General features: G+C 46.6%; 1 protein-coding gene across 1 annotated transcript; it reads left to right on the top strand.

Moving 5' to 3' along the window:
• Positions 1 to 785: 785 nt before the first annotated feature.
• On the top strand, positions 786 to 27,876 carry LOC133170554 (protein shisa-6-like). Its single transcript, XM_061303569.1, has 10 exons — positions 786 to 999; positions 1,074 to 1,220; positions 10,493 to 10,731; positions 11,343 to 12,033; positions 13,955 to 14,097; positions 15,012 to 15,101; positions 15,325 to 15,393; positions 24,897 to 24,962; positions 25,705 to 25,833; positions 26,400 to 27,876. Exons 4-10 carry the CDS (start codon positions 11,495 to 11,497, stop codon positions 27,017 to 27,019), a joined length of 1,656 nt encoding a protein of 551 aa, XP_061159553.1. The 5' UTR covers positions 786 to 999; positions 1,074 to 1,220; positions 10,493 to 10,731; positions 11,343 to 11,494; the 3' UTR covers positions 27,020 to 27,876.

The raw sequence follows: 27,876 nt of genomic DNA, 5'->3' as shown, positions 1-27,876 counted from the left end.
GCTGCCATTTTTCGAGGGTCCCCTGCAAGTTCGAGGCACCGTGCGGGAGAAGCAACAGCTGCGCGACGTGAGAGCCGAGCAAGCCACCGCCGGCGGTGTGACGGCAAATGAACAGAGAGCAGATGTTCTCATCAGCGGCTTTGCCCATCACCGGTGCGAGACCTTCGCTCGCGAACGCCGTTCAAGGTCGCCGGGCTCATCAGCGGCTCGGTTAGACACGGCAAAAATTCACCAGGCGGACGGACGTGAGAACCGAAGCCGCGTAGTCCGAAAGATATTTGCGTACGGGAAAAAGCAAAAAGCGAGCGCTGATAAACATCATCATCCGCTTGCCCGAGGGAAGCCGGCAGACTAAGACAGATCGGCCTCATCGTCCCAAACGGCAAACACGCGTGACAGCTTGATTGAGCAAGTCCTGAGATAATTAACACCTCGGCCGCCAGTAAAGGACAAACGGCCGGCCGGCTGCGCTGCCACGGAAACAAAAGACCATTTTTCCCTGCGTTGTTTACATTTCATTGTTACGCTGACTGGCAGGTCAACGAGCTAGCTTCGTGTTAGCGCCGAGTCTTCCGTTTTTGGTAGATAGGAGCAGCACATTTGTGCTCCGAGTCCAAATGCATGAATGAAGCCACAACCACGTGTTTGCGCTGGGAAGTTCCTTCTTCGCAGTCTGATGAGCTCATGAGATAAAGACAAAGAGGAAGAAGCCAGCAGATTTTAGCTGAGCTCAGCCTTCTCGTTGCCGTGATGAATTGGTGCCGACTCATTACGGTGTGGCGGTCGTGGAGATATAATCTTCCCCCCCTCCCCTTCCATAAATCGCTGGCGGTGTCCTTGTTTTAAATTTATTACACACTACAAAAAACTTTTAGTGCTGCCTTGGCTAGCAGCTGATGTTTATTCGGAGGCGGGGCCGTCACTTCCGAGTTAGCGCATTGTTTGTTTGATATGTCGCTAATTGGATTGGGGGTGATGTGAGCCTCCGCGGAGTTCCAGGTAAGTGGCAATTTTGACACGGGTGGCTTCTCAATGCCGAACCTCCAGCAGAAACATTACTTGTGTGATTACAGTTCATCTCAGGGGTCTCCTCGCGATAACGTCTCGCCGCTGCTGCACCGTCATAATGACGGGCTCTTGGAGGATCTTTGACACCCTAGGAAAGTGCAGATGATCACCGTCGGCCACATGAAAGGAAACACAAGGAAATGGAGACTTCGGTTTGTTGTCAGATTCTCTCGGGTCCAAATGATTGTAGATTATTGTGAGGCGAATTCCACAAAAATAGAACTGGATCAACACAGTTTGATGGGGTAAACATTCTTCTGCATTGAAAGGTTTAGAGATGCAAAGATGAATCGATTAATCGACAACTAATCGTTTACCAAAATTAGCAAAAGTAATTATCGCTTAGCAAGGAATTTTTTATATCTTTTTTCATGTGAAATTGCCCAAATGCTTCCAAGTTAAAGTTGAGCTGTGATAAACCTGATAGTTAAAAGTATTTTTGCTTGCAAAGCAGCTGAAGCGATCACTGTCCATGGAGCTGCGACCGTCTACATGAAATCGTTTCGCAATAGGGCCAGCCAGAGGAAAAAAGCTCTAAGCATCATTTTTCACCTCTTTTCAAATCCGACAGCTTTTATTAACAAAAACGTGGAAGAGAAGGCGAGGAGAAGTCCATTACGGACTCTGCGTCCTATTTCCAATAACGGCCTGGTCCTCCAGTGTCCTAATTTGCCGCTTTCGGGGGGGATTGCTTGTTTTGCTGCCGTAATAGGCCGAGCGATGGCCGCATTGCTGCGTAGTTGCATTCTTTCTCATCTCATTATTCTTTGGTGCCGCGCGCCAGGCCACATCGCACTGGTCAAATGGCCGCTGACGCCTGGCGGGAGTCGGCGATGAATGCCTTCTTCGTCTCCGGGGAAACGAGACCAAAGCCCGCCTCCTCGTTAGATTGCCACATTAAATCTCTCATTTGTGCGGCCTTTCATGAATATTCGTCCCATTTGCTTTTCCTTTAACCTCATGTGCTCCACCTTTCAACCCGAGTGAGCGGCAAGGGGCTGCTCTGCAGTTCGTTTCCTCTTCGCTAAGGTCGGCAAATCGTCCCCACGGGCTGTGAGGTATAGCGGAGTCTCAAAATCTTGACCGGGCTCAAGGCCATACATAACTTGAAAGTTGGCCTGTGACGGTGCGGTTTCCATGGCGATGATGTCACAAAGCACGGCGCTCGGAAACACGCCGGCGTAATCGGTGTGACCTTGGCGCTCTGTCTAAGTGACACCGATTGACCTCGAGTGAGATTTGCCAAACGACCCACCTCTCCGCATTTCATCGATGCGGCATGTTCTCGTGTGCTGCCCCCGCCGCTTGTTAGCCGCAGAAAGCGCCTCGTTGACAGGAACGACATGTTCGCCGCCGCCTCGATAGCTGACATTTTCATAATGGCTTAAAATGGGGGCTTGCAAACTTGGCACAGAATTATTTATTATTATTATTTAGAATTAGGATGTCAAAATGGCCATGCTCGGGGTTCGCGTGCCAGGGTTGCAGACTTTTCCTTTGTGCGGTCACGCTGTGATTAATTCGTTCACGGGTTGGCTTGCTGAGAATGCGCGACGGCGACGAAATGAGCCCATCGCACGGCGTGTCGCTTTCACAGCCATTTTGCAAATGTAAAAGGTGTTGCCGGGCCAAAGTCGCCGCTTTGCTTTTGTGCCCAACTGGCCGAGGCTGCCTGACGTGTTCCGGGCGGACCTGGTTACTCGGCGCACCGCAAGTCCTCCAAAAGTTGCTTTTGATACTGGTGACAAGTGGAGAGCTTCGATTAGGCCCCGTCGCATGAAACTTTAATGGCTCGTAAGCGATACGCGCAGCAGAACTGGGTCACAGACGGTGGCGGATCCAAAACACGCGTGTTCTTTGCTCATATTTGCGGCGGATGAATATTTCCAAAATCTCCTTAAAACAGGAACGAAGAAAAAATGCCTGGTGAGGCGCTCCAGCCGCCAAGAATTCATATCTAAGTCAAATGAATTGATTTGCAAAAAGAATTCAGAGCAAAAGACGAACATGGATGGCAGTAAATCCCATCAGAATGTTTTCCTCAACTCCGCTCGTCGACGGCGATACCTTCTCGTTTATCACGGTTCTCGCACGCGGCGGCGGCAACGCGATCAATAGCCAATCAGGCGCATTTGCTTCTCCTTCACTTGCTGATTGCCTCCCGTAACGTTCTCGCGGCACGAGAGCTCATTTGGCGCCTTTGTTGTCCGCCGCAGGAACACCTGAACGGCGTGTCGCTGGGAATTCCGCCGCATCGCTTCAGCGAGGGTGAACTCGGTCTACCATTTGCTTTTTATTCGCCTTTTGAATATAGAAATAAATAGACTGTAAAAAAAAGAAAAAGCGTCGGAACATATGCGGGACTCCTCGTGGCATCTTTGACCCCCGCCTGAAACTCCCCCGGGGGGAGGCGCATCTGGCCAGCCTCCTTCACAAGGTCGCACCTCCTTCACGCTGCTTTCAAACATTTACATCTCCGCCCAGCGCAACACACACTTCAGTGCATGTGTAAAATAGGAATGTTTATCGAGTGAGCGCGTGTGCGCAACAGGTGAAAATGAGCCTCAGCGCGTTAACGGTGGCAATGAGGTGAAGGACAAATTGGAGTGCGATTCGCTTTCAGTCCTGCAAGGCTGCTTGCTGGCCTACTTCGAAGGCTAACACAACAATGCGGCGACTGTTAACACTCGGTATGGATTCATAAGGTGGCTCACGCGCTCCAAAGATGTTGCTCATCATCTTGGGCGGGGTCACCCTAGGGGTGGCCTGTCATCTCCACGAGAATTAGCGCTGCTAATTAAGTCAAAGCGTCCTGCACATAAACTTGAGTAAGAAAATAAAGGCTTGTGCTGGGCAGGCACTTTGCTTTTATGCTGCGTCGGAAAGTCGGACACCTGACACGGCCGCCATGGAGCACTCAAGTCGTCATTATCGCCAAAGTGGTGTGTTTTGAGATGAGAGTTTTGTCTTGTAAGGAATTTAACTTTTAACTCAAGGTAGCGCTGTTTCTGTTTTCAGATGGAAGGAGTAAAAAAAAAAAGTCATTAAAAAAAGAAATACTCGAGTAGCGTGCAGATACCTGAGAAGTATTTGACGCGGAGAAGTGTTTGCGGGGGGGGGCCTTGCAGCCGATTAGTTCTCAAATGAAGCCTCATTAGGTTTCCTTTCACATCATGGTGCCGGCGCTTGTTGATGAAAATCCAAAGTGACACGTCTGTAATTGTCGCACATTTCTCAATTGCCGTGATGCTCGCTTGTTGGAACTTGGATCGCGACATCAACGTGTTAGTTAGCCCCGAAATTGGACTAAATTTGCCCGACATGTGAAAACCTCGGCTGACTGCAAATGACGGCTCGCTGGGTCCTAAAAGTTGGCAATTTTCAATTCCGTTTTTATTTTAAGGGTGGATGGCAAATGGCCACCCTCCTGTTTTGTCCGGCAAAGCGGAGAAGGTCGTCCATGTGGCGTTGACGGCAGGAGACCTCTCGGAGCCTCTCCCGCCTCCTTCCCCCTCCCGCTCGGCGCTCCTGTGACCTTGTCACCGGTCGGCGTCCCTCGGCGCGCCGCCATGTCCCACTTTCACGCCACGCGTCATTTAGCACTTTGCCGCCGTCGAGGCTATTTATTTCCACACTCGGACGACTGGCAGATTGAGAGCCCGATGCAAAGATCTGGGTTCCCTCCACTGAGGATCATGTCCTCTACGGCCAAATGGTGTGTGTGTGTCTGTGTCTGTGTGTCTGTGTGTGCGCGCATGCGATCATTGGACACACACAAGTTGAAAACGAAAAATCACCTCAAGGAGACCCAAACGTCATGTTCGCCTTCCCGATGACTCCCGCAGCTTCCCCTTTCTGGTGTTTCCCCTTTTCAGCAGAGAATCCGGAAGCCATTTTAGATCCGGGCTGCCAATCAGAACTCATGAGAGTCAAAGAGAGAAGGAAAAAACCTGACATCATAATCCATCATCCGAAGCCAACAGGAAAGTTATTTGGAGATCACGATGATGTCACCAGAATGATGAAGTGCTCAGCTGTGATGAAGCGATTTTTTTCGTTTCGTGTTTTGATCGATTATTTTCTGTCTGCTGCTGTGGAATTTCTAGAGTGGCAAAAATTTATTTTCAGCCCAGAAATCTCTGGTTGGCTTTAGTCAAGAAGCAAAGCGCAAAAATATTCCTAATCTGACCCATTCCAGTTTCCCAGAATACGATTTGTAAATCGTTTCATAATCGGCGGTGGGAAGCACGTCTCATTTCTGGATTTGATTGCTTTTGTCTGAGTACGGTGCGTCTCGGGTCGCTTGCCGCACCACCGCTACTATTAATTCATTATCGATTCCGCTTTATCTTTTCTTGGCGGTTATGTTGAGAACAATAATCAAAAAATCATTAGAGTCAATTTTATTAATAGAGCGCTGCACATTCTTTTTCAAAACAAAACATCAGACAAGACATGTCAGATATGTTATTCCTTCGCAGAGAAGGAATTTTAGTTTAAAAGAAAAATTACGGTCAACTTTATTTTGATTTTTCAATTGATTCCATTTTTACGTTGGGCTACTCTTGGGCCATCTGCGGCGCATGGCGGCAACATAACCTGCTTTTTTAACCCAGTGCCATCGGGCTGCATTCCCCAATTCCTCCTCAATTTCTTTTTTTCTGAATCTCTTCTTCAGCGTATGTCCTTGTTTTTGTCTCCCGAGCGCACAAAGCAAAAGTGTTATTAGAGCTCATCCAACGAGAGCCGGCCAACATAATGAAAGCATGAAACCTCCTTTTTGCTGCCATTTTCTCTCCCGGGATGGTGCCGCCGTCCACATCAGCGCTGTGAAATGTGGCCTGCAGGAATTATTGATTACACACTGAAGAGCCAATCAGTGGCTCGCTCGCGTGTGTGTGTGTTTGCGTGTTTGTGTGTGTGTTTGTGTCCTCACCGCTTTGCGCTTATTGAACATAATTACACCGGAACATCAGCAGCAGGGCTGAAAGGCAGCGAAAGGTTTTCCCACACCTGTAAATGTGCTCTATGATTATGTGAAATTTGCAGGAGAGTGGCGCAAATACAAATATGAATTTGCTGCATAAAACGTTGGCTCTTATGGCTAATGTACACCCGGCCAGGTCTGAGCTCATTCTTGCGAATTTTACTTTTGCCATCTTTGCTTGAGTCTTAATTTTTCTTTTTCACTTGAAATGGCATTCGACTCAAATCACTTTGCTTCTAATTCTTTCGAAAGGTGAGCCAAACTAAAAAGTAGACGTGACCCGCGCTCATGAATATTTACCTGGTCCTTGAAGGTGACGACCCGGATCAAATCTCATCCACGTGGAGCGTGTCCGCGGGGGGGGGGGGTGTTCTTTTTGAGGCGTATTAATAACTGACTTATTCATGAGAGTCTTCCTCGGAGGACGCGTAGCTCATTTCCATTTCACATTGTTGGAGAAATTGAGATGATGACAAAGATGTCAAGCGTGTCTACAAAAGCAACGGCAATCTTTTTGGGCTGCAAAGACCTTTTGAACCTGACCACATTCAGAAAAATGAAAGATTGAATGTTTCTCTGTCGTCATACCAACTATGAGCTCGCCAGATGTTTTTGTATTGTTTGTGTATTCAATTTTGTCGGCGCAAGACAAACGAGCGGACGGGCGAGGTTGCCTTTTAGCGTCCAGCGAGTCAAACGCTGCGTCGAGTTCCGTTAGCCGACTCCCGGCTGGACTTTGCTCCCAAGACGAATGGCGGCGTTGCGGCCCGCTGACATTATTTCATAAGTCAAACGACGATGAGCTGACAAGAAGATGACTTTACAAACGTCACCGTCGCTCGGCTTTTAGCGGTCCGGCCGGGAAATGGATGACGACAGTCCATTTCTTTTTTGCGCATGAACGACTAGAAATAGAATCGACCTTGACTTTTAAGTTGAATTTGTCAAGCTAAGCCTCAAATGAGGGCAATTCCGCATATTGTATTTCATAAATACAAAACTTTGAACTCCTCCCTCCACATTTCTCAAACATTTCAAAGGAATCTAATTTAAAAAAAAAAAAATCAGTCATCCACGTTTCCCATAGCAACATTCCCAAATCCTTCCCGACGTTTTCCATTTTGACCTCCCCCTTTGCTTTTCTCCAATTGGTGGCGATGATAGAAGGAATGTGTGTTTGCTCATCCCGGTCGCCATGGCAACCACGTAGCACCACTCTTTACCCCAATTACCTTTGGTGTCATTTCAGCTGCTTTGTTTGCTTGTGGATTCCGTAGACTATTTCCTGCCGTCTTGGGTCGCGCGTCGCCAGCCATGATAAGGTGATTGCACATTCTGGCAGTGCACAAACATATTCTTGTCCTTCTGGATGATAATGATAATGAAACGTTGCGAATGGAGCTTTTTGTTTAGGCTTATGATTATGATTAACATCTATAATGTTTACCTTCCTTTTAATGATTTCTGCTAATCTGTCATCATGTTTGCGTTGTCTTTGTTAGGGTCAGGTCAGCTAAGTCAGGTAGCAGTGGTGCGAGCTCTGTTAGTGTTTCTGTTAATTGCCCATTAACAGACTAATGCGTTAGCCTAGCATCAGTGTGTAATAGTAGTTTTTTACCCTGATGTAAGACTGTGGAAACCTGTTAAGCAAAGCTGAAAAAAAAGAAATTACGATTGATTAAAGTTTTGTGATATTTAAACCAAGCGCTGTCTGGAGTGAACCAGAAATTTATTGATTTTGGAAGTCAGTCGCAGAAGTCTGCTAAGCGCTACGAAGCTAATAAGTTGTGTTGACGTGAGAACGCAATGAAGTGGTCAGGATTGATTGCATATTGATTAGCGGCTGAGGACGCGAAACGCTTCTTGTAATTGTGAGCGTGGCGGAGTAGAAGCTGCTAGCCTGCCACACATCCGAAAAGCAGCATTTAGAATTGGGTCGGAGGGTTCGTGTGTTGGTTATGTGTATGCGCGTGTTATGATGATTTGAAGATTCACCTCAGGCTTTGCCTGGACTGAAAAACAGCCAGCAACAGAGCTACTTATTGGCCGCTGTCAACCAGTTGTTTAAGTTCATTGTTTTTAAGTTAGCTGTCAAAGTGTCAACACTTGTTGAAGTCTTTCGCAAGCTAGTCCCAAGTCCTAAAACTAGAAACTTCAGTCTACCCGAAGCCCCCCCCGCCTAACTTCCATCACTCTTACTGTCCCGTGTGTCGATTGTGTTTCGAGACAAAGTGCAGACAAGCACGTGTGATGCACAAAATGTCTGTGCAGATATGATAAGCGGTCGTGTTGTTGTTGAGTTGGACTCACTGAAGTTGTGTAGTCATCAATTGTTTGGCGTGCGGGCTGAGCCACCGCCAAGCTCTCTGATAGATTTACACCAGCGACACAGCCAGGTGTGTTGTTCATCACCTGATAAGACACACACACACACACAATGAGGAGAGTAAATGAAGAGATGGACGGCATTGTCTCGCCTCAGCAAGCTCTAAATCAACGCTTTACCTGGGCTTTGTTTAACACTCGTGACAAATGCAAATATAAAGTTTGCATAAATCATCTTGTTGATTAAATGCTTTTACACTGACATCCACAAAAACTCAACCAGATCAGTTAGCATTCAATGTCTGTGTCTTTGCTATATGTTGCTTGTTTTTTGTGATTAATCTCTTCCCAAAACTTGAACTCAAACCACATTGTATGGAATCCAATACAACATTTACAGTCGGGAATAAAAATGGTTAAAAAATTCCTCCGCGGGCCCAACAGCAAAAATTGGCTAAGCGCACACAATGAGGACAAAAGGAGCGACGCACGTGATGTGACCTGCGGCTGGCGCAGCCGCTAACACGCTAGCAGCTAATTGGACACCTTGAAAGGCGTCATTAACTCTGCGTTGTTTCGCCTTTTTTTTTCTCCAGAAAACAAACGCCTTCTTCAGGCACTTGCCAATTTAAACCATTCTCATCCTGCGTCATTGTCAAATTGTGTGTGTCATAAAAGGCCTGCTGTAAACACACACACACACACACACACTTTATTGTTGTTGTGTTGAGGGTGGCCGGCGTCCCAGTAGGTTGTCATTCTGTGGCCGAGCGGGTCCTCCTGTGTTTTTGTGTGCGGCGTTTCATCAAAGTAGAGTTTGAATTTCCCCCGGCCGCACTTTGCATGCGTAACAATTGGTTATTGCACACTTTTGTTCATTTGTGCTGCACTCGCACACTTTGGCACTCAGGAGTCTCCTCGTTGCGAGCGCTCCAGAGTGGGAAGTCAGGAAGTCATGACGGGATTCCGCACTGCCAAAATGTTATGCTTTTATTCATCACGGTGCTAAATCTTGCTCAATTTGCGAAAAAAGTATTTTATTTGCTAATGTGACTGAAAAAGGTTGTCAAGACTGGCTCTACAAATCACAACATCACAAACTAAGTGCGAAACAAACTCGACTTTGCTTGCTATCAAAGGATGATGACATCACGACTGCGGCTAGCCAATATTTTTAATCAAATCAAAAACAGTTAGCAAGTCCCGCGTGGACGTGAATAATTTCCTGATATCATTCAATACGCTTCCGCCGAAGGATTTGCGTCAATGTTGTATACGCATTTATTTATTCCGTCGAGCAGAAACAAACAAAATGAGTCTCATCAAAATGTCAAAACGCTTTGCACGCGCGAGGAGTCTTTGCTCATTTGCATAATGTTTTCCTAAATAATTCACGCGCGGGAAGCCGAGCTCGGCGGCAGGTGAGACGGACGGACTTTAAATCCGCTCGAGCGGAAAAAAAAGCTTCTTTATTTAATCCATTCAGTCACTTGAACTCTGATTAATTGGGAGGAGAAATTAAAATCACGCGGCTGAAAAGTTGCAAGTACGCTGACAAACCGTGACTACAAATTTTCAGCTATGTACTGGCTGACATACAAAAAATTGTCTTTGGAGTAGATTGTCCTCGAACCCGGACCTCAAGCTGACGTTGACAAAACGCGGGAAGGACTTTTCCGCAGTGGCGGGTGCCGGCTCAATTAATCCAACCGCCGCTTTCCGCCAGAAGCAAAGATAACAAACAACATGAGTGGTCGCCCACGTGAAGATAAAAGCGCCTGCAATCTCAAGTGCTCCTGGCGACCATTCAAGGCTTTTAAATTGATGCCGCCAAGACACTTTTCAGGAAAAAGAAAAAAAACGTGGTTGACTATCTTGATGTATCACTCACAAGCTAACTCAGGTAGCATCAGGTAGCTTGTTCTTGCATCATGATGACCAAGCTGGATTGGATCTTGACAACAAACTTCTCTGTTTTGTGTGTGTGTGTGTGTGTGTGTGTGTGTGTGTGTGTGTGTGTGTGTGTGTGTGTGTGTGTGTGTGTGTGTGTGTGTGTGTGTGTGTGTGTGTGTGTGTGTGTGTGTGTGTGTGTGTGTGTGTGTGTCTGAACAGGCTTGGACTCCGTTTGTCTTCTTCGTGTCCAGCCTGGAGGTGCGCGAACGGGAGGAGCGCCGGGCACGCCGCCAAGGGAGGAGAAAGGGAAGAGCCACCACCTGAATGATGACGTCCGAGAGAGAAAGGGAGCGAGACAGAGAGAGAGAGAGGATGGAGGAGGGGAGGTTAGCGAGGGAGGGGTCTGCTCTCTCCTCCACTCCTCATTCAGTTTGTTCATCCGAGCAGTCAAGCCGCTGGTAAGTTCTTCTTCTTTTCAGGTTCTTTGAAGGCGTTGAAGTGACGTCAAATTTTATTACCGTCAACTTGTTTGCTGGAGAAACAAAATTCAGAGTGACTGTAACGATATATTTTTTTCGACTCCAGCCTTCCTCTGCTACACAATTTTTTTTTATGCGCTAGTAAAGCCCCTACATGTTCTTGCAAGTGATTTTTTTTTGGGGGGGGGGGGGTTCCCTCCCTCAACTCATACTGCTACCACGCTATGGCGTTTCTGTGCTACATGTAGTCGAATAACTACTTGGTGATGTTTGGTCCACCACTTGTTCTTATTTTTCCGCTGTGCCGCAAAGAACGACGGCAGAACGACTGCTACGATTTTACCACTGTCATTTTATTTTCATGTACTTCTGCGCGGTAGAACAACTGAGTCTTCTTGCTGGTGACATTTTGATGACTATGGTGTGACATTTCAGCACGCTAGTGCAGTACAAATGACTAGAGGAAGCACTAGTAGGACTGTCTCACTAGTGTTTTTTTCACGGCTGGGCTGTATGGTGCACGAGTGAAAGGATTGTCTTCTTCAAAGTGCAATGATTGATTCGAGTGTTTTTTGTGTTCTTGCGTGAAGGCCAGGTCTCGGAGGCAGAAGCCCAATTTCAAGTGCGCCCGCGCTCGGAGGATGCAGCGGCGCGTGCCCGGAGGTTCCGGCGCGCGTGCTCGGACCCGCGTTGAAGACGTCGGCGAGAATCTCCCGGAAGTGAGTCCGCAGCGGGGCGCAGCATGAAGCCTCTCCTGCCGCTGCTGCCGCTCTTGCCGCTCTTACTGCTGCCGGGCCCGTACGGGCGCTGCGCGCCCGCCGACCGGCGGCACCCCAAGAACAACGGCGAGCCCCGGTGGGCGAGCGGGAGCACGGCCATGCCAGTGTGGGCGGCAGCGACGCAGCTGCGGGCCCCCGCCCTCCAGCACGACACCTGCCTGGGCTACTACGACGTGAGCGGGCAGTTCGACAAAGAGTTTGGCTGCAACAACACGGACCACCGCTTCTGCTGCGGGAGCTGCTTCCTGCGCTTCTGCTGCGCGGAGCGCGGCAAGCGGCTGGACCAGACATTCTGCACCAACTACAACACGCCCGACTGGATCAAGACACAGCCGCCCTCGCCCGCCCCCACCGGCGACACCTACGACCCCGAGCTGGACCGCACCAACGCCACCGTCTACATCAGCTGCGGAGTGGTGGCACTGGTGGTCGCCGTGGGGATCTCCGCCAAGGTGGCCTACGACAAGGCCACCAAGAACCCCCAGGAGATGAACGTGCACAGGTGGGCCGATGCGCACATGCGCCGCAACTTTCCAGGGTGGGCCAGAATTTTCACACCGATCGTCATGCCGACAAAACCGAAACGTGAAACCGTCATTACTTACGCGTGCGTCCGTGTGTGCGCGCCTGCTCCTGCGTCTGTCCGGAAGCCCTGCGAATGCAAAATGGCATCGATAGTCTTGCCACTGCTCATGTTTGTATAACGACAGCGTGTTGAGTCCCGAGGCTGCCCGGCTCATTTTCTTCACCAACGCAAACACAACGCGCAAACGACCTAATGACGACGACGCCTTGGGCGGACACACGCACACCGAGATTCATTTGAGGTTTTCCAAGACAACCGCTTCGTGTAGTCGTGCATTGTTTCAGTGTAGTTACTCGATTGGTGCGGTGAAGGGCTTTTAGTTGGGCTTTGCTTCAGCACGGTGATGGAAGAAAAGGAGAGAAGAAAAGTGCTTGCTCATCTTTTGTTTCATTGTTTCAGTGAAGGAGACGACTTGCAGTGTCTTGCTTGGTTTCAGTGGAGAGTTTGCTTTTGTCCGCCTGCTATTCCACCAACAGCCGGTTGGCGAGTTTCAATGTAGATAAGTTTGGATGGATGGATGCATCCCTGCTAAGTGACTCGCTAACTCAAGTTCGTCTGAGTCACGTCACGTCACCACGCACATGCACACAACTGTGGGCATGCATAAGTATTGGGACACAGACGGAAAGTCCTTTTGAGTCATGAGTCAGGCGATGCTTAACCTTTAGAGACTTTAAAACTTCAACAAAGTTCCTCCCCCCAAATCCAAAAAGTAGATTTAGCTGCTAGCAAAGCGAATAAGTCAAATGTGTTGAATTGTGTTCCGTCCTCTCAGTGACTGATTGTGCAAGCGAGCGGCTGAGCAGAATGTTGAGGCGCTGGCAGACCTTTTGCTTTGTGTGACCTTCAACGCACGACTAAACCGCTGAATTCTCTCCTTATTGATCAGCTTTTTGTATCCAGCAGAGAGCGAGGGAGGGAGAGAGAGAGAGAGAGATGCATTGCCTGCCTGGCTAAGTGCATGCTGTGTGTTAGTGTGTCCGTGTGTGTTTGTGTGTTCCATCTCATGTTGCACTCGCGTCACGGTCCAGACGGGCCCAATTTGGCCAAAATAGAAGCAAGGGAAGAACGAGATGTGATCGCATGTCTATCTGCCACTTGATTAGGTACACCCTCTATTGACATCCAATACAAAAAGAAAATGGCTGTGTTAGGAATCCCTCCCTAGTCGCTACCTAACGAGCTCATTGTATCTCAAAAAGTAGTGAACGCCCAGTGATCACTAGAAAAGTGGTGATGATAGCCTCCAAGGAACACCAAAGCTGACCTGTGGTGTTCCTCAGAGGTATTTTGTCTGCCCACTGCAATTCATGCACTAATATGGAAATGTGCACCAATCACAACAGTGAATATTGTGATGCCTTTTTGTATTTTCTACAAAATAACTTTCGCCAGTCACCCGCCTCGCTCGACATTGTGCCCAAGTGGGACGCAGCGAATCAGGCTGCCTGTGTCGGCGATGGCGGACTGAGCTAAAGTCTTCTCCTCCTGGTAGGGAAACGCTATTAATACCCACAGTGGCTCCCAAAGTCACACACGCCGGTGGAAAAGTAGAGTACGCGCTGGCTTTAGGTCCTCATTGACACACTTTCTCAAAACATGCCGGTAACGACTTGCACTTCATCGCAGCTCTTTCGACATGAAGCGTAATGTCAACACATTAGCAAAGTGTTATTATAAAGACAAGGTACATTAGAATAATGTAGTAGTGTGTTTGCTAGCTGGGCCCTCAGGTGTCCCCTCGCAATTTTAGAACCCATCAAGACTATACCAAAAATAAAGGCTCGCATGACATGTACGGCCGTCAATGTTGCTAACCATCACCGTTTGATTTCAGAGCGCTGGCGGACATCTTGATGCAGCAGGGCCCCGTTCCCATTAACCAATACGAGCATGACAACATGGACGCCATGATGGATGACTCGCCCAAAGACGGCACACCCGTCCGGACCGCCAAGAACAACTACACGCCCGTGCACGGTAAGTCCTCCAACCGCGGTACTTTTCTTGTCTTTGGGAACGTGACGGGTTCAACATAAACGCCAGTCCGACTACGAATCGTCAAGCTGGCATGTCTTTTTCCAGCTAAACCAACTTTTTCCATTGGCGCTCTGGGGGATCGGCTCTCGCGGGCGCTCGCTAAGTGCCCTACTAGCGCGTCCCAGATTCGATGGTGTCACCTCTCCGGAACGTGACACTTGGATAGTCACGTGCCAGCTAATAGGCTAACGTGCTAACATCACCGCTCGATGACTTTGCTTTTGGAAGTGAAAACAACACTTGGGTGACTCATCAAAGAAAGTCATCATCTCTGTACTGGTGCTTTTTTTTTTTGTCACGGGGGGGTAAACAAAGTGCTAATAACTGCATTTGTTTAAGCCAAGTGAAGGGATTAAGCGCAGTGCCGTTGTTGATCCTTTGTAGATTTATGACCCTGGCAATGGCAAAGGTTTTAATAATACACCTGAGAATAGTTTTGAAAATGCCATAATATGTCTCCCTTAACCTTTCTGGCCCGGCTGATCTTTTGTGAAAGATGACAGAATGGGAGGAAAAAGCCTCGGCTCATTTGCATAAAACCTTCTCTCTCGCCTCCCTTAACCGCCGTCACGCTCACGTATGCGCTATTGATTAATGCTAACTCGGTAGAAGACGAGTGTGTTTTTGGGGGCGTAATTGGTTTGCGCCCCCACACGGCATGTCTATGATTGTCCGGACACTCGGCCTCTCAATGGCGAAAAGATGGAAGGCGTCCAAAGTGACTCAGTCTCTTCATTAAAAAGCAAGCAAGAAACCTCCTCCGCACTGTGATCGCTCCTGTTGTGCAGGTGTACTTAATGTCGTGGTGGCGTCATTGTGTTGCTATGGTAACCAGCGTCTGTGTGTGTCAGCAGGGCACTATGGGATGGAGGCCCTTCACAACGCCAGCGGCGACATGCTCATCTCGTCAGGCTTTGTGACACTCGGGCGAGGACACCTGAAAGGTAACAAAGTCAGTTTTTAGTTTCATTCCAATCGTTTGAATGCTGCGGACAATGTTGGCATTTCTACCGCCAGCTGGTGACCGCCCGGTCAAGCTTGAAATGGCATCTCGCGTGTGACAAAGTGACACTTCCTCAGCGGCTAGTGCGAAGGCATCAATGTTGCACCATTGTTCTCCGCTCTGATTCATCAGCTTCTCATCTACGCTCGTTTTTGTCCCTACAGCGCAGCATTCCATCGACGAGTCGTCGCAGATGTCCTGGCAGAACGAACTGGACCTCCCCATGTCGTACGGTACGTCCAAGAATTGTTCCCTGCTTTGTGCTGAGGAGCCTCGGTCATTAAATCGATTCTTTGATTTACACACGTTTCAAACAACTTTGCCTTTGGAAAATCTGCTTATCTTAATGCTAACTAATAATACAAAACGCCAATGACAGGTTATTCAAGCTAGCATCGAGGTTTCGGTGTTATAACTCACGAAGCAGCGGATATTTTAACCATAAATGTAAAAAACACACATAGAGCAAATAACATAACAATCCTCACTGGCATCTATTATTTATCCTCTGCAAAGAACGACTCATCAATGCATCTTACCGAGTTGTCTTGCATACTATTGTCATCATCAATCAACACTTTGCCTTGTTCCTTTCTTCTCTGCTGTTAACTTCAAACACGCTCCATGCGACCGCAATGCTCTCGTATCAGACAAGGCTTGCTCGATCACCTGCTCGTTTGCTGTCCCGTGCGCGCACGGAGCGCGGTGGTGCGTTTACGGGCAGTCGGAGAAATCAACGCCAACAAAAAAAATTACATCCAGCCTAGTTAAGACCATACCAAAGACTATAAAAATGGGACCCATTGCCTCCCTGCGTGTGTGACGATCATTGGGACTTAAAAAAAAAAAAAAAATTAAAAAAAATTTTGTACCCATGTATAATGCGCACCCCAGATTTTAGGACAATAAATTAGTTAAATTTTGCGCACTATACACGGAAAAAAACGGTAGGTTGTTTTTCTGATTCAAAACACATTATACCAATTTTTGAGGATGAATGGAACAGATTGATGGTATTTTCATTCACTTCAACGGGAAAGTAAGTCAAGGTAGTTTTTTATTATTAGTGGCTGCATGTTGTGTGGTTGAGTCCGCCTGGCTTCTCATTTAAAAGTCAAATTCTCTTCTTATATTATGTGCAAAATAATAGAGTTGTTACTTTTGATTTTTCTCTGTCCAAATAATTATCTCACATGAACTTGATTGGAAAAGGCTTTCCAAATTAACAGAGAAAAAATGTGACCTCGGAGCCTTCAACACATGTTCTACCTAATAAACCATAAAAAGTTATTTTCAATCAATAAACTGCGCTGCACCATTACTTTGACTCAACTAACAAATGAAATTAGCATTTGGAAAGGCCAACACACACACACACACACAACTACGCATATAAATATATATGAAAATGTCAAAGCTGCTGCAGTGAGAGTAAATCTTGTGACATTTTAAAACAATTAAATCACGTTTAATAAATCAAGTTGATGTTTGGAGCAGCTACAATTGTGTCGGCTGGTTGTGCTGCTCCACTTGCTGGAGTTGTGCTTCTGCTTCCGGTTCATTTCCTTCATTTAAAAGCAGGGCTGTGGACTCGGTTCGGACTCGGAGACTCGGACTCGGTCGGACTCTGTCATTTTTGCCGGACTCGGACTCGGACTCAGTGCTGATTTTGACCAAGTCCACCGAGTCCGACTATAAAAAAAAAAGAGGCAAGACGCAGCCAGAGAGTGTCACGTTACAGTCAGTGCGGTAGGAGTTGGAAGAAGCAGTAAAAACGCCACCAAACTCGTCGTAATGACCCGTGATATATGTTATATCCTTACTATTTTCCAGGTTCTTAGATAGCAAGAATAGGTCGGACAACGACGTGAATGATAACTGCTTTATTCCTTACTCACAGTGCGTTCACAGGGCGTACCACAACAACACAGAATGTGCCCATTTAAATTAAAAGTAAACAACCTCCTCCTGTCTGGGACCATTCCCAACATTTTGGATCTCGTGACATCAGAATCATCTTTCTTGACAAGAGTAAGAAAGGCCTTTGGATGACAAAGAATTTCTTTTCCTCATAATGTGCCCCGATTGCTCACTTGCGCTGTTTTTATCTCAAAGCGATGCAACGTTGCCATCTACTGGCATCTATTTGTCATTACTAGGGGTGTAACGATTCATCGATACACATCGATTAATCGATATAATGCTCTACGATTTATTGGCATCGATGCTTAACGTAAACATCGATTTATATCGCCGTGTTTGACCTCGGTCATTAGACGCGACTTTATTTTGAAATCCAGTTCATTGTTGCTCGCTTCCTCTTTCCGGGAGCAGTGTGCGCGGCGGCGTTGTGTTGTGAGCAGAGCAGGCACGTGAAAGGGGAGTCGACAACTAGTACGCGGCTCCTGGGCTGGTGCTATGGCTAGTGTCTAAAAAGACGAGGAAATTTGCTCCCCTTTAGGCTTCAAGTCATTCGTTTGGAAGCACTTTGGATTGCAAAGAATAGATGGCTCAACGGACAAGACACGTGCAGTTTGTAAATCCTGCCATGCGGTGATCAAATATTCAGGGACCACAAATCTCTCCGCACATTTAAAGAAAAAACACGACATCAAAATTCAGTGTTAAAATAAGCACTTTGTATACTACAATACTCTTGTAATTTCCTAAATAAAGAGTTTGCAGTACCTTGTTGATTTTGCGTATGAATTGTTATAAATCAGGATATTGTTCTATATTTTTTATTTAAAAAAAAAAAAATCAATCGGAGAGCACTATATCGCGATATATCGTGAATGAATCGCAGCAGGCTTTAAGATATCGGCAAATATCGTATTGTAGTTCTTTGTATCGATATGATATCGTATCGTGACAAAACCCGCGATTTACACCCCTAGTCATTACGGTTACGTGAAAGAGATTCACGGTCGGCTTGGTTGAAAAACATACTGGTCAAAGTTTGTTGTTGGTAGTCAATAGTTGGATTCCAGTTGACAATTTTGAATGTCCATACTAGTTCTCATTTTTATTATTTTCGGTTTTGGGTCAGTTGGATTCGTTGTGTTGCCGTTGTTGGCTAGCGTGGGACGCTTCCATGTCCAAATATTGTCGCTTGACCGTGTACTTCCCGCTTTTTCACAAGATGCGCCCAAGGGGATTGTTACCAGACACCCACCACCTGAAACTCCTTCCTTCCTTCCTTCCTTCCTTCCTCGTCCACTTGCTGTGACCTTGCTGCATTTTTCCTGCCTTGCTGGACTCACGCGTGTGTTGTGTGGGTTTATGTCCACGTGGAATTGAGAAAACCCCGCTAGAGTAAATTGCACGTCGGTTTTCACCCACGTTTATCTTTTGCTCTTGCTGACTGCATGAATCCCAAGCAGCAGCACGTGACAAGCCAACGGGCAGTCGAAACGTAAACATGTTGCCATGGCTACATCCTTGCCTGACATGTATGTACATTCATCTCTTGCTATCCTGGAATCGAGTGCGGCTCGGACGGCTCGCCATTGCCGTTCAAAAGGGAGCTGTGAGCCAATGTCACGTTTGACATAGGTGAATCCTGTTAGCTTGCGCATTAGCATCATGTCGATTTTTGTGATGAAAGATACCGACGCAAGGACATGCAGCTACAATACACAAATGGGACGTAAAGGCAAGAGTACTTTGACGCCAATGGGAAGTGAAAAGTCAAGTTGTTACTAAAATATTGGGACACCTTGAGGAAAAGTGTTGGGACATTGATTCGTCACATCAGACGCAGGCGCTGATGTCACGTCATTATCTAAAAAGGGGGTGAAAGGCAAAGGACAGTAATTGCATCATCTTTTGTTCTGTCTTTGATGTAGCAATTTTGCACAGAGGGGCTATTGTCGGCGGGTGTGTGATCACAAGCAGACTCCTGAAACACACACAGACGCACAAATGATGGGCACACAAAGGGAGGCTGATGATTGCGTCGCAAGTAGAAGTCTCCAGCAGGTTGGCGTCATTAGTCATGTTTGCTGTGAATGAAGGAAGACGCTGCCCACTCGCTTCCTGTGACCCTTCATCCCACACACACACGTTCACACACACACATAAGCGTCTTGCTTCATTCATCTCAGCAGAACCAGGAAGGTCATGATGGAATACAAAGAGGACAATTTTTTAGCCATGTTTTTTTGAATGAGCAATGAAAAAACACCTTCAGCACCGTCTTTATTTTGAACTCAGCATTTTCCCATTGCCTCTTGTGCATACTTTAAATTCGACAGTTTGTCTTTTGAAGGATCCCTTCAGGAATCCAAATGAACCTGGCATGTCTGCTTTAAACCAAAATGGTCAACTTCCCATTTTCTTTAAATCATGCAGTCTTGAGATTTTTTTGTGGGTTAGGGTTAGGCATGTCTACTAAAATTCATGCCGCTTAGTCACACTAATCAAACTGATCTTAGATTTCCAATCCAAGACCCGCCGCGAAACATACAAAATGACCCTAAATAGCCACCTCAAGGCAGAATTATCAGGGGGAGGGGGTTTGTTTTGTTTTCGTGGGTGGGTCTCATCCCAATAGATATGTCTACCAAAATCTACATTGCAACGTCGAACTAGCTCCAGGGGCTGGATTGTCCAAAAATTCTCATCGTGTTGGGCTTCATGTCGCCTGTTTCTGTCTGTTTCAGAAGCACACACACACACACACATAAGCTGCGCAACAAATCAGTGCTGGTGCCACTGACTGTGAAATTAATTGAAGTTGTGATCTGGGGGCTGCGGCGTAGCAGCATCAACATCATCATCGTCAGCCCGAGGAGACTCTTGGCAACTACGAGAAAAATAACAACAACAGCACATTTGTGCTTATTTTGGAGCAGCTTGACTGCTTGCGAAGAAAACCTGGCGCTTACGGGGTTTTGTTTTATTTATATTTAGGTTTTCCTTTCCACCAATTGATAGTTTAGGATTACGTCAATTAATCTTGCTGCTGCCATTATTTACATTCCGCTTGCGTTGCTTCCAAAGCTGCATTTCAGCCCCTGCATTTCAAAAAGTACTTTTTTTTTTTTTTTTTTAGTGTTGGTCTCCCATGCAGTGAATCTCTTTTTGAGCCTGTGGTGTCCCTGAAGCGCACAATCTGTGCTGGCCCACATGAGGACACGTTTCTATCCTTTCTCTTACTTTTGGCTTTGCCGCTGTTACTTCTTTTTTGGGTCACGCAGCAGCGGCGGCAGCATGAGTTTGACTTCAGTCGTACTTGTGCTAATGTCATTAATAGAACACAAATTGGCTGTGATTTCTTTTGTCCCTCGTCGTCGGTCGAAGTCGCAGTCTTGAAGGTTCATTTACATCGTGCAAGTTTCTTAATCACTTTTTAGTGACTTCTTGTGTTACCGTCACAGCGCCCCTTCAGGCCTGGCTGATGTACAGCGGTGTGCTTTTGACATTTTTCAAACAATTCAGTGTGTGTGGGATTTTTTCTAAAATAGGAAACACAGGATTATTAAAAAAAGAAGAAAACAGTTGCAGTGTCATTAGGCGAGTGTGTAGTTGGGATCAGTCAAAACGTGCAAACAAGCAGCAGGAACTCGAGATCAAAGTGAGAATTTCACTTTTGACTTGAGCCAAAATCTTGCTCACAATTAATTGACACTCTTCACGTGTCTCAACATTCGGCCAATCAGCTCCAATTGCGTCAAAATGAAACTGAAGGGAAATGCATGAGAACGCTCTTGGAGTAAATAAGAAATGCTAACGCATTAATCAGACTGTGAGTCGTCTCTGGTGTAAAACAAACAAGTTGGCGCGGCCGTCATGTATTTCTTATTCTAATATTCAATAAAGTCATATTTAATAAGGCCGCGCTTCCAACGTGACCTTGGGAATCAATTCAACCTGAAGGCTTTTAAGCTCTTCATATCTGTGAGACGCATGCCAACCAGCTCATTAGCATTAGCGTTGGCGCTAATGCAGGCTAACGCGCTTGTTTTTTAAAAAAAGAACATCTGGTAACATTACGTTATCGTCTAAGAGACCATTTTTCCTTTAGCCTTTGTCTCAATTGTATTTCCTCCCAAGTGTACTTACGCGTATGAACTTTTATTCTTCCAATTAAACACACACGTTGAAGAAAAATACAAAATTGACTGCCCAACAGTGACTTAGTAAAGTTGTTTATTTCAATCATAAAATAGTAATTTAGCTTTCAACAATATATATATTTGACTGTCGGGAAAAACATACATTTAATGTAATTGCTTTACTATATTAATCATATTTTCTATGTGTGTGGAGTGCGTGTGTCTCTATGTGTTGTTTTTGTTACCTTCTGAGCACACTATCCTTTTTTCCAATCTCTGTCTTTGTTGTCAGGACTTCATTCAAAACTGGAGAAGGTTTTCTGCTTTCAAAAGTCTCTCACACACACACACACACACACACACACACACACACACACACACACACACACACTGGTGTACAGACCCACCTTGAACACCTTCTTGCGTGGTTGGCATGAGAGCTGTCAAAGGTCTCTCTCTGTGACGAGGCGGCGGGCATCGTGACAAGCGTGTGAAAAGCATCGCGTGACGGCCAGACCTTTTCAAAGCGCCTTCACCTCTGCTGCTTCCGCCTACACGTATTATTCGACAATTCCACAAAAGTAATCGCGGTTCAAGTCGCATTCAATTGGGTCGCGGCGGCGTGATGATTGACACTTCATTGCTCTAAACGAGCTCATTTCTCGAGGAAGCGGCGAGTGAGAAGGTCAAAAAAATTGTTTGCTTTCTAGAAAGGAAAGAGAGAATAGCGCTTATGTCAAAAACTTCATTGACAGCCTCAAAATTGAGGTTTTGTTTACACCTTAATATTTTGACAGATTTGGACTTTGCCACCATGCTCAGTGTGAACCGTGTCAATCTTCTTCTTTGGTGTGTCGGTAAAAATGTCACACAGAGAAAAAGTGCCAAGTGAGGAAGAGGCTACGCTGCAGGGAGAAGGCAAAGCAAATTAAATTCCCCGTAAGAGCACTTGACCTCCTTACCGGAGGGGAGGGGGGCAGGAGGCGGCGCTTTGGCAGCCACCAAATGCCATCTTGGCCCCTTGTCGACTCCTGGCCCACTTTGCCAAACCAAACTCGACTTCTGCTTCCACTTCCTGGCTTGTCCATGCTTACTTCCTGTGTTGCACTTGTCTACTTCCTGTGTGTCCCAAATGCACTTCCTGTGTTGCCCATCCCGCTTCCTTTTTTTTTTAATGTTTCAGCTTCCTGTTGCTGTCTCGTTTTTGTTTATTTCCCGTATCGTCATCCTACCTTTAGCAACAACCACAAAGTGGACTTTTCGAATTGAGTTGATGTGCTCATAAGCGTCGAAAATTGTAAATTGAAATCTGCAAAAATGCGAGTGTCCTCCGCGTTGACTCGAGTCTCCAGAGACGAACAGCACGCTAAAAAAGAAGAAAGGGAAAAAAAGGAGGTGATTGGGTGCACGCTATTTGGGTCGTTGCGTCCTCGCTGCAGAACAAAGTGCATGTGCTCCACTTGCGTGTGGCTCGCTCCTAATTTTTTATTTTTTTTGCTTTTCGGCACTTAAGCAGATCCTTGCGTGCTCAACTCGCTTGGCTGTTGCATTATGGGATGCAGACAATTAACGTGAGCCTCTTTCGGACAGACAGCGGCGGCAAGGGCACTCGCGTGCCGCAACTATGCATCCTTGTGGCTTACTCAGATGTGAAGTAGGCCGCGCATGATCGACCCCTCAAAGTAACTCGACGCTCAGCCATTAATGTCTAAAACGCTGGCAACAAAAACGAGTGCGCCCCGAAGTGAAAATGTCCAAATTGGGTCCAATTATTCTTTTTTGCCTCGCGAGTCTCATGTGACTCGTTAGTGTGTAAAATATCGACACTAGCTTTTTTTTCTGCCTCTTTGCACATTTTCCATTCAGTGTGTTGCCTAGCACCTTTCGACTTTCAGATACGAATACTTGAAAAATCGACTTTAGCACGGTCACAAAGTATCTAGACTTGGTCACTTCCCATAACTGCCCACTGTGACCACACAAGATCTGATAGCGGTCACCTTCGATTTTTGAAACCGAAGCCACCCAAGGGGAAATATTCCAGTGGAGTTAAGTGGCCTCTAGTAGGCGCTGTGTTTGTTGACAAATGGACCACAAGATGAACAAAGATGAGCGTCGAGTGACTTGATCTTTTCTGTACCGCTCGTGCACATCCACGCGCACTGCCCCACTTAACTCAAAAGTATTTTAAGACGTCCCGGGAGCTTCTTCATCACTTCCTCATCATCCTTCATGACTTCTCTTTCTCCATTTCACTCAATTTCCCCACTTCTCCACTTCTTATTTGCGCCTCGTGCAAATCCAACCCAGGTGCTATAAGCGTGTTCCTTTAGCATTAGCGCTAGCGGCTATATGCTCGCGACGTTTAAACAGGAAGCAGGATACTTGAACGTGCGGTCGCTTTTCAGGTTGAAGATAACGAGCATGAGCAGATTGAACTAAGATGCTACGACGCCCTTTTCCTTTGCCTTTTTTGTTGTTGTGACTACCTGCTGTGCGAGCGTTCGCAAAATCAGCCCTCACTGATTCATGATTATTATGTGCTGGATTGTTCCAGGCTGTGAAAATGTCTTTGATAAATATTCCAAGTGATTTTCTAATATTTTACAACCAGAGAAGCAACTTCCTGCGAGTTGGGAGCAAATAACAAAGTCTTTTCCATATTTACAATGTCATTAATTAAGAATGGTTTGAGTCAGGTTGTGTCTGACATTTTATTGATACCTTTGTTCATAATAACGTTTGATCTTTAACAAGAGCGAAGGCCGTGCGGCACCGAGGGCTCATTAGCTCATCACTGGGTCCATTAACTCCCTTGCACCTTTGATTCCCTGGTGTGCGTGCGCCTTGCGTGTGTGTCTGGCCTCCTCTCAGGCGCCATGATGTATTTTACATGAAAAAATGTTGCCAAGGAACGAGCTAGCATGCGAGCGGGTGTCTAATTAGCAGCAAGATGGAAGACGGACAAACGGGAGCAACATGAAAGTGAAAAGCGGATGTTCAATGACAGCAGGAGTCTTCGCTTTGAAGATATAGTACAGCGCATTTGCTCTTGACTTGTTTGGACTCCCAACATGGCATCAACCTGACATTTCCCGTCTCCACTTGCCGTACACGCAATGTGTACAGTTTACGCGTCAGAGGCTGGTGCAGCAAGCGGGTTTTTTTTGTTTTTTTTGCTAGCTTACATCACTCTGTCAATTGTCGACTTTTTCGTTATGTGTCCTCCACCCAATTTGGTGATGCTCATCTTTGACGTCTGAAGCTGTCAATGGGAGTGAAAGTTAAAATTTTACATTTTTTTCAAACTGGTCTTGCATCATATTTTTATTTGATGGCTTTTGACTCGTGATCGGCGATGGACCGATGGAGGCACGGCTGCGCAGTCCCGCGACCCTCGGCGAGGATAGCGGCAGCTTTGTGTGATGTTCCTTCTGACTTAAGAAAGAAGACATCAGATAAATCTGTGATTATCCTTGCTGGCCGCTCCGCTGCTCCCGGGAACGTAGACCGCAACTTCCTGAGTGAAATAAGCAAAGAACGAGCACACAACTTTATGTTCCCTGCCTGCTTAGCCAATCAGCCGAGTTGTGCCGCTGTGACATCACTGGCACTCTGAATCTGAATGCTTGTGTTTGATGCATGATATTGATTTTTTTTTTTGTCTGTGTCTGCAGGGAACCACCATCACCATGACTACCAGCACAGCCACGTAGATCTCACCGCCCTCACACCAAAGATGGGTAAGCGCAACGACAACAAAGCAATACTTTTTTTTCTCTTTGAACGCATAGAGATACTCTAACGGAACTTAGCAATTAACTTATCATCTAATCAGATTGCCCCGAGGTCATCAACTATGCTTTTCCACACCACTGGTGTCTTGTGTTTGTGATAATGTGCTATGATTGTTTTAAAAAAAAAAGCAGAAAAAAAAAAAGCAGTGATGTCACAGCATCGCCAAACGATCATAGCACTTAGCTTAGCATCTAGTCAGATTGCTCCAAGCTCACGTGTTGCATCTGCTCGCTATGATATGCTGCCATGTCTTGTGTTTCCCTTGACACTTCTTCTTTGGCTTTTGTTAGCAAACAGACACGCGCGACACGGTGAGTCCTCCTCGCCGCGATAGCCATGTCGTCTTTTCGTGTGTCCTTGTCACTCTGCAGCTCATTGGAGGAAAGTGCATGGTTGATTCTTTCAAACGGGGACCTTCCCAATGGGCCTTTGTTGTGAAGGCCGAGGAAAGGAAGACAAAACAGTACCACGTTGACACCAATTTCAGATTTTAAAAGCATTTTGTGAACTCACTCGTGGACAATGCGAGGAGAGTGGAGGTGTTGCCTCAAGCTGCTCTGCCTCTTATAGGTGTTTTACGATGGCTGTTTTTTTTTTTGGTCAAGGCATGGTGACAATCCCAATAATGATGATGGCTTGTGTCCTGATAACGGTGATGGCAAATGTTGATTGTTTGCCCCCTGGCAGAGCGAGCAGCGCGGAGCAACAACATCCTGACGGCGGCCACCGAGCCCTACGACCTGTCGCTATCCAGATCCTTCCAGAATCTCAGCCACCTTCCGCCCTCCTACGAGCTTGCGCTCTCGTCTGACTTGAGTAAATTCACCCCCTACACACACACATGCGCGCGCGCACACAAACACACACTTTATTACAATGCTAAGACTAATGCTGCTAATACTACACACTTGCATAACAGTGTTAAAATCAAAACTGTTGTCTGTCACAAGAGTGAAACTATATGATTAGAATTATCTTGATGAGGATGATGTAATATTATTATTTATATAATATCATAAAAATCTAATTATTATTATTAGGTCATTCTGTAGCTCAATGTACTTTCTTGATCACAGGCGACCATTTCATTTTTTGTCTATGTAAGCAAAAGACCGATCAAGCGCGCTAAAAAAAAAAACATTTGGAGCACTCGTAAATTATGTTTGCGCTGTTTGTCGTTGTTATCAGCGTAGTGACCAATCCTTGCCGCAAAAGGCAAAAATCGCTACGGAATCGATGCCCTCACCAAGGGTTCAATCACCTCCAAAAGGCCACAAGATGGTGGCAACACATTGCATGAAGCCCCTCGACTCACATCAACATAGTTCCCCGCCCCACCGTTGGCAGAGTGAACATGTGACGCCAATGTTCTTGTGTGTCAGGTGACCAGGAAATGGACGACTTCTACGCCCGGAAGCGTCACCACGCGAACTTGGGCGGCCGAGGCCACACCCACATGGCCAAATTGAACGCCGACCCGCCGTCGCATCATCACCATCATCACCATCATCATCATCAACAACAACATCAACGTCAGCGTCCTCGTCGTGTCCAGCGCGCCATGTCCCAAGACCACGTCCTCTCGCCGCCCCGGACGCCTCGCCGCGGGGACTATGGTCTCCCCTCGTACGGCAACGGGGCCGCCGCCGCCGGGTACGGGGGCGCTCGCCACCCGTCGGAGGAACTGCTGCTGTCGGCCGAGCGCCTGCGCTCCCAGGATACTTTGCTGTCTCCCGCCATGCGCCGCGACAAGTTCCGGCAGAAAGCCATGGCACGCGCCATGTCACACGCCGACATGCTGATGCCCACCACTCCCGTCCATGAGCGCCACCGCATGGGGAAAATGCTGTCAGAGCCTGGTGACGCCTACAACACGCTTGGTGTCAACACGCACGCCAGCACCGCCAAGAGGCAGGCCTTTGCTTCGCGCCGGACGCACACCGTGGACCACCTTCAGTTCAGCGCGGGACATCATCACGCGACCAACGAGGTCACCGTTTGACTGCAGAAGGACCACTTTCTGTTTCTGCTCATCCACTTGCTGTTGCCCCCTAGAATGGCGGCCAACAGCACCACAAGGGCTTTGTCGTGGCAAACCATTTTGGAACATTCATGCAACTCTGCAGAAGCGACATCATATTTGTGTGCACACAGGCACGCAAACACTAGCGATGATGTCATCGATACCTAAACGGCGAATGCTAAATGCTAAACGACGTCATCTTTACTCTTTTATTCTTAGCATTCCTGTGGTCAGAGAAATGCGAGCGATAATGCCATCATTCGCTAAAATGCTCATTCCCAAACAATGCTAATATTCTATTATTTTGTTATTTTGATCTTTGAGTAGCATCATCATCAAAGATGAGATCGTCATTAGCGTTCACGCGGTTACGCTCCAATTTTGTAAATACGCTTCTGTAAACACTATTCCGCTCTTTCTTTCCTTCTTTCTCTAATGTAGACTTTTGAATATCTATATAAGACGTATATAGATATATATCTATTTATTAACGTCGCTACGATCGGGGTCATTCTGCGTCCAAGAGCTTGCGGAAATAATCAGATCAACGGCGGCCGATCAGACTCCTTCACAATGTCGCCTCGTTTGTATCAACCCACATCTAATTGAATGGATGGATCAAAAAAAAAGTTTGTTTTTATACCTACTGTGTGCGTGTGTGAGGAATCTCTTACACCCTTTCCTCTTGTTTCCAGCCAATCAGTTGCCAGAATGTCCTCAGTTCCCAATTTAGTGTTCACTTGATCTTAATTCTTTTCTGACAAGCTTCAATAAAATCCACTTCTTAGGTTTGGTGATTGTTGAACTGATTGACAGCTGTCATGTCCACTTTTGTT

The sequence above is a fragment of the Syngnathus typhle genome, linkage group LG17 (assembly GCF_033458585.1).
Source record: "Syngnathus typhle isolate RoL2023-S1 ecotype Sweden linkage group LG17, RoL_Styp_1.0, whole genome shotgun sequence".
Lineage (NCBI taxonomy): Eukaryota > Metazoa > Chordata > Actinopteri > Syngnathiformes > Syngnathidae > Syngnathus > Syngnathus typhle.
Note: the sequence above shows the minus strand (reverse complement) of the source record. Positions and strands in the feature narration are given on the sequence as shown.

Bases quoted from the DNA above. Each gene is read 5' to 3' on its own strand.
- LOC133170554 (XM_061303569.1), top strand. From the start codon at position 11,495: ATGAAGCCTCTCCTGCCGCTGCTGCCGCTCTTGCCGCTCTTACTGCTG. The intron at 12,034-13,954 runs GTGGGCCGATGC...GTTTGATTTCAG, and splicing joins CAGGAGATGAACGTGCACAG to AGCGCTGGCGGACATCTTGA. The intron at 14,098-15,011 runs GTAAGTCCTCCA...GTGTGTCAGCAG, and splicing joins CAACTACACGCCCGTGCACG to GGCACTATGGGATGGAGGCC.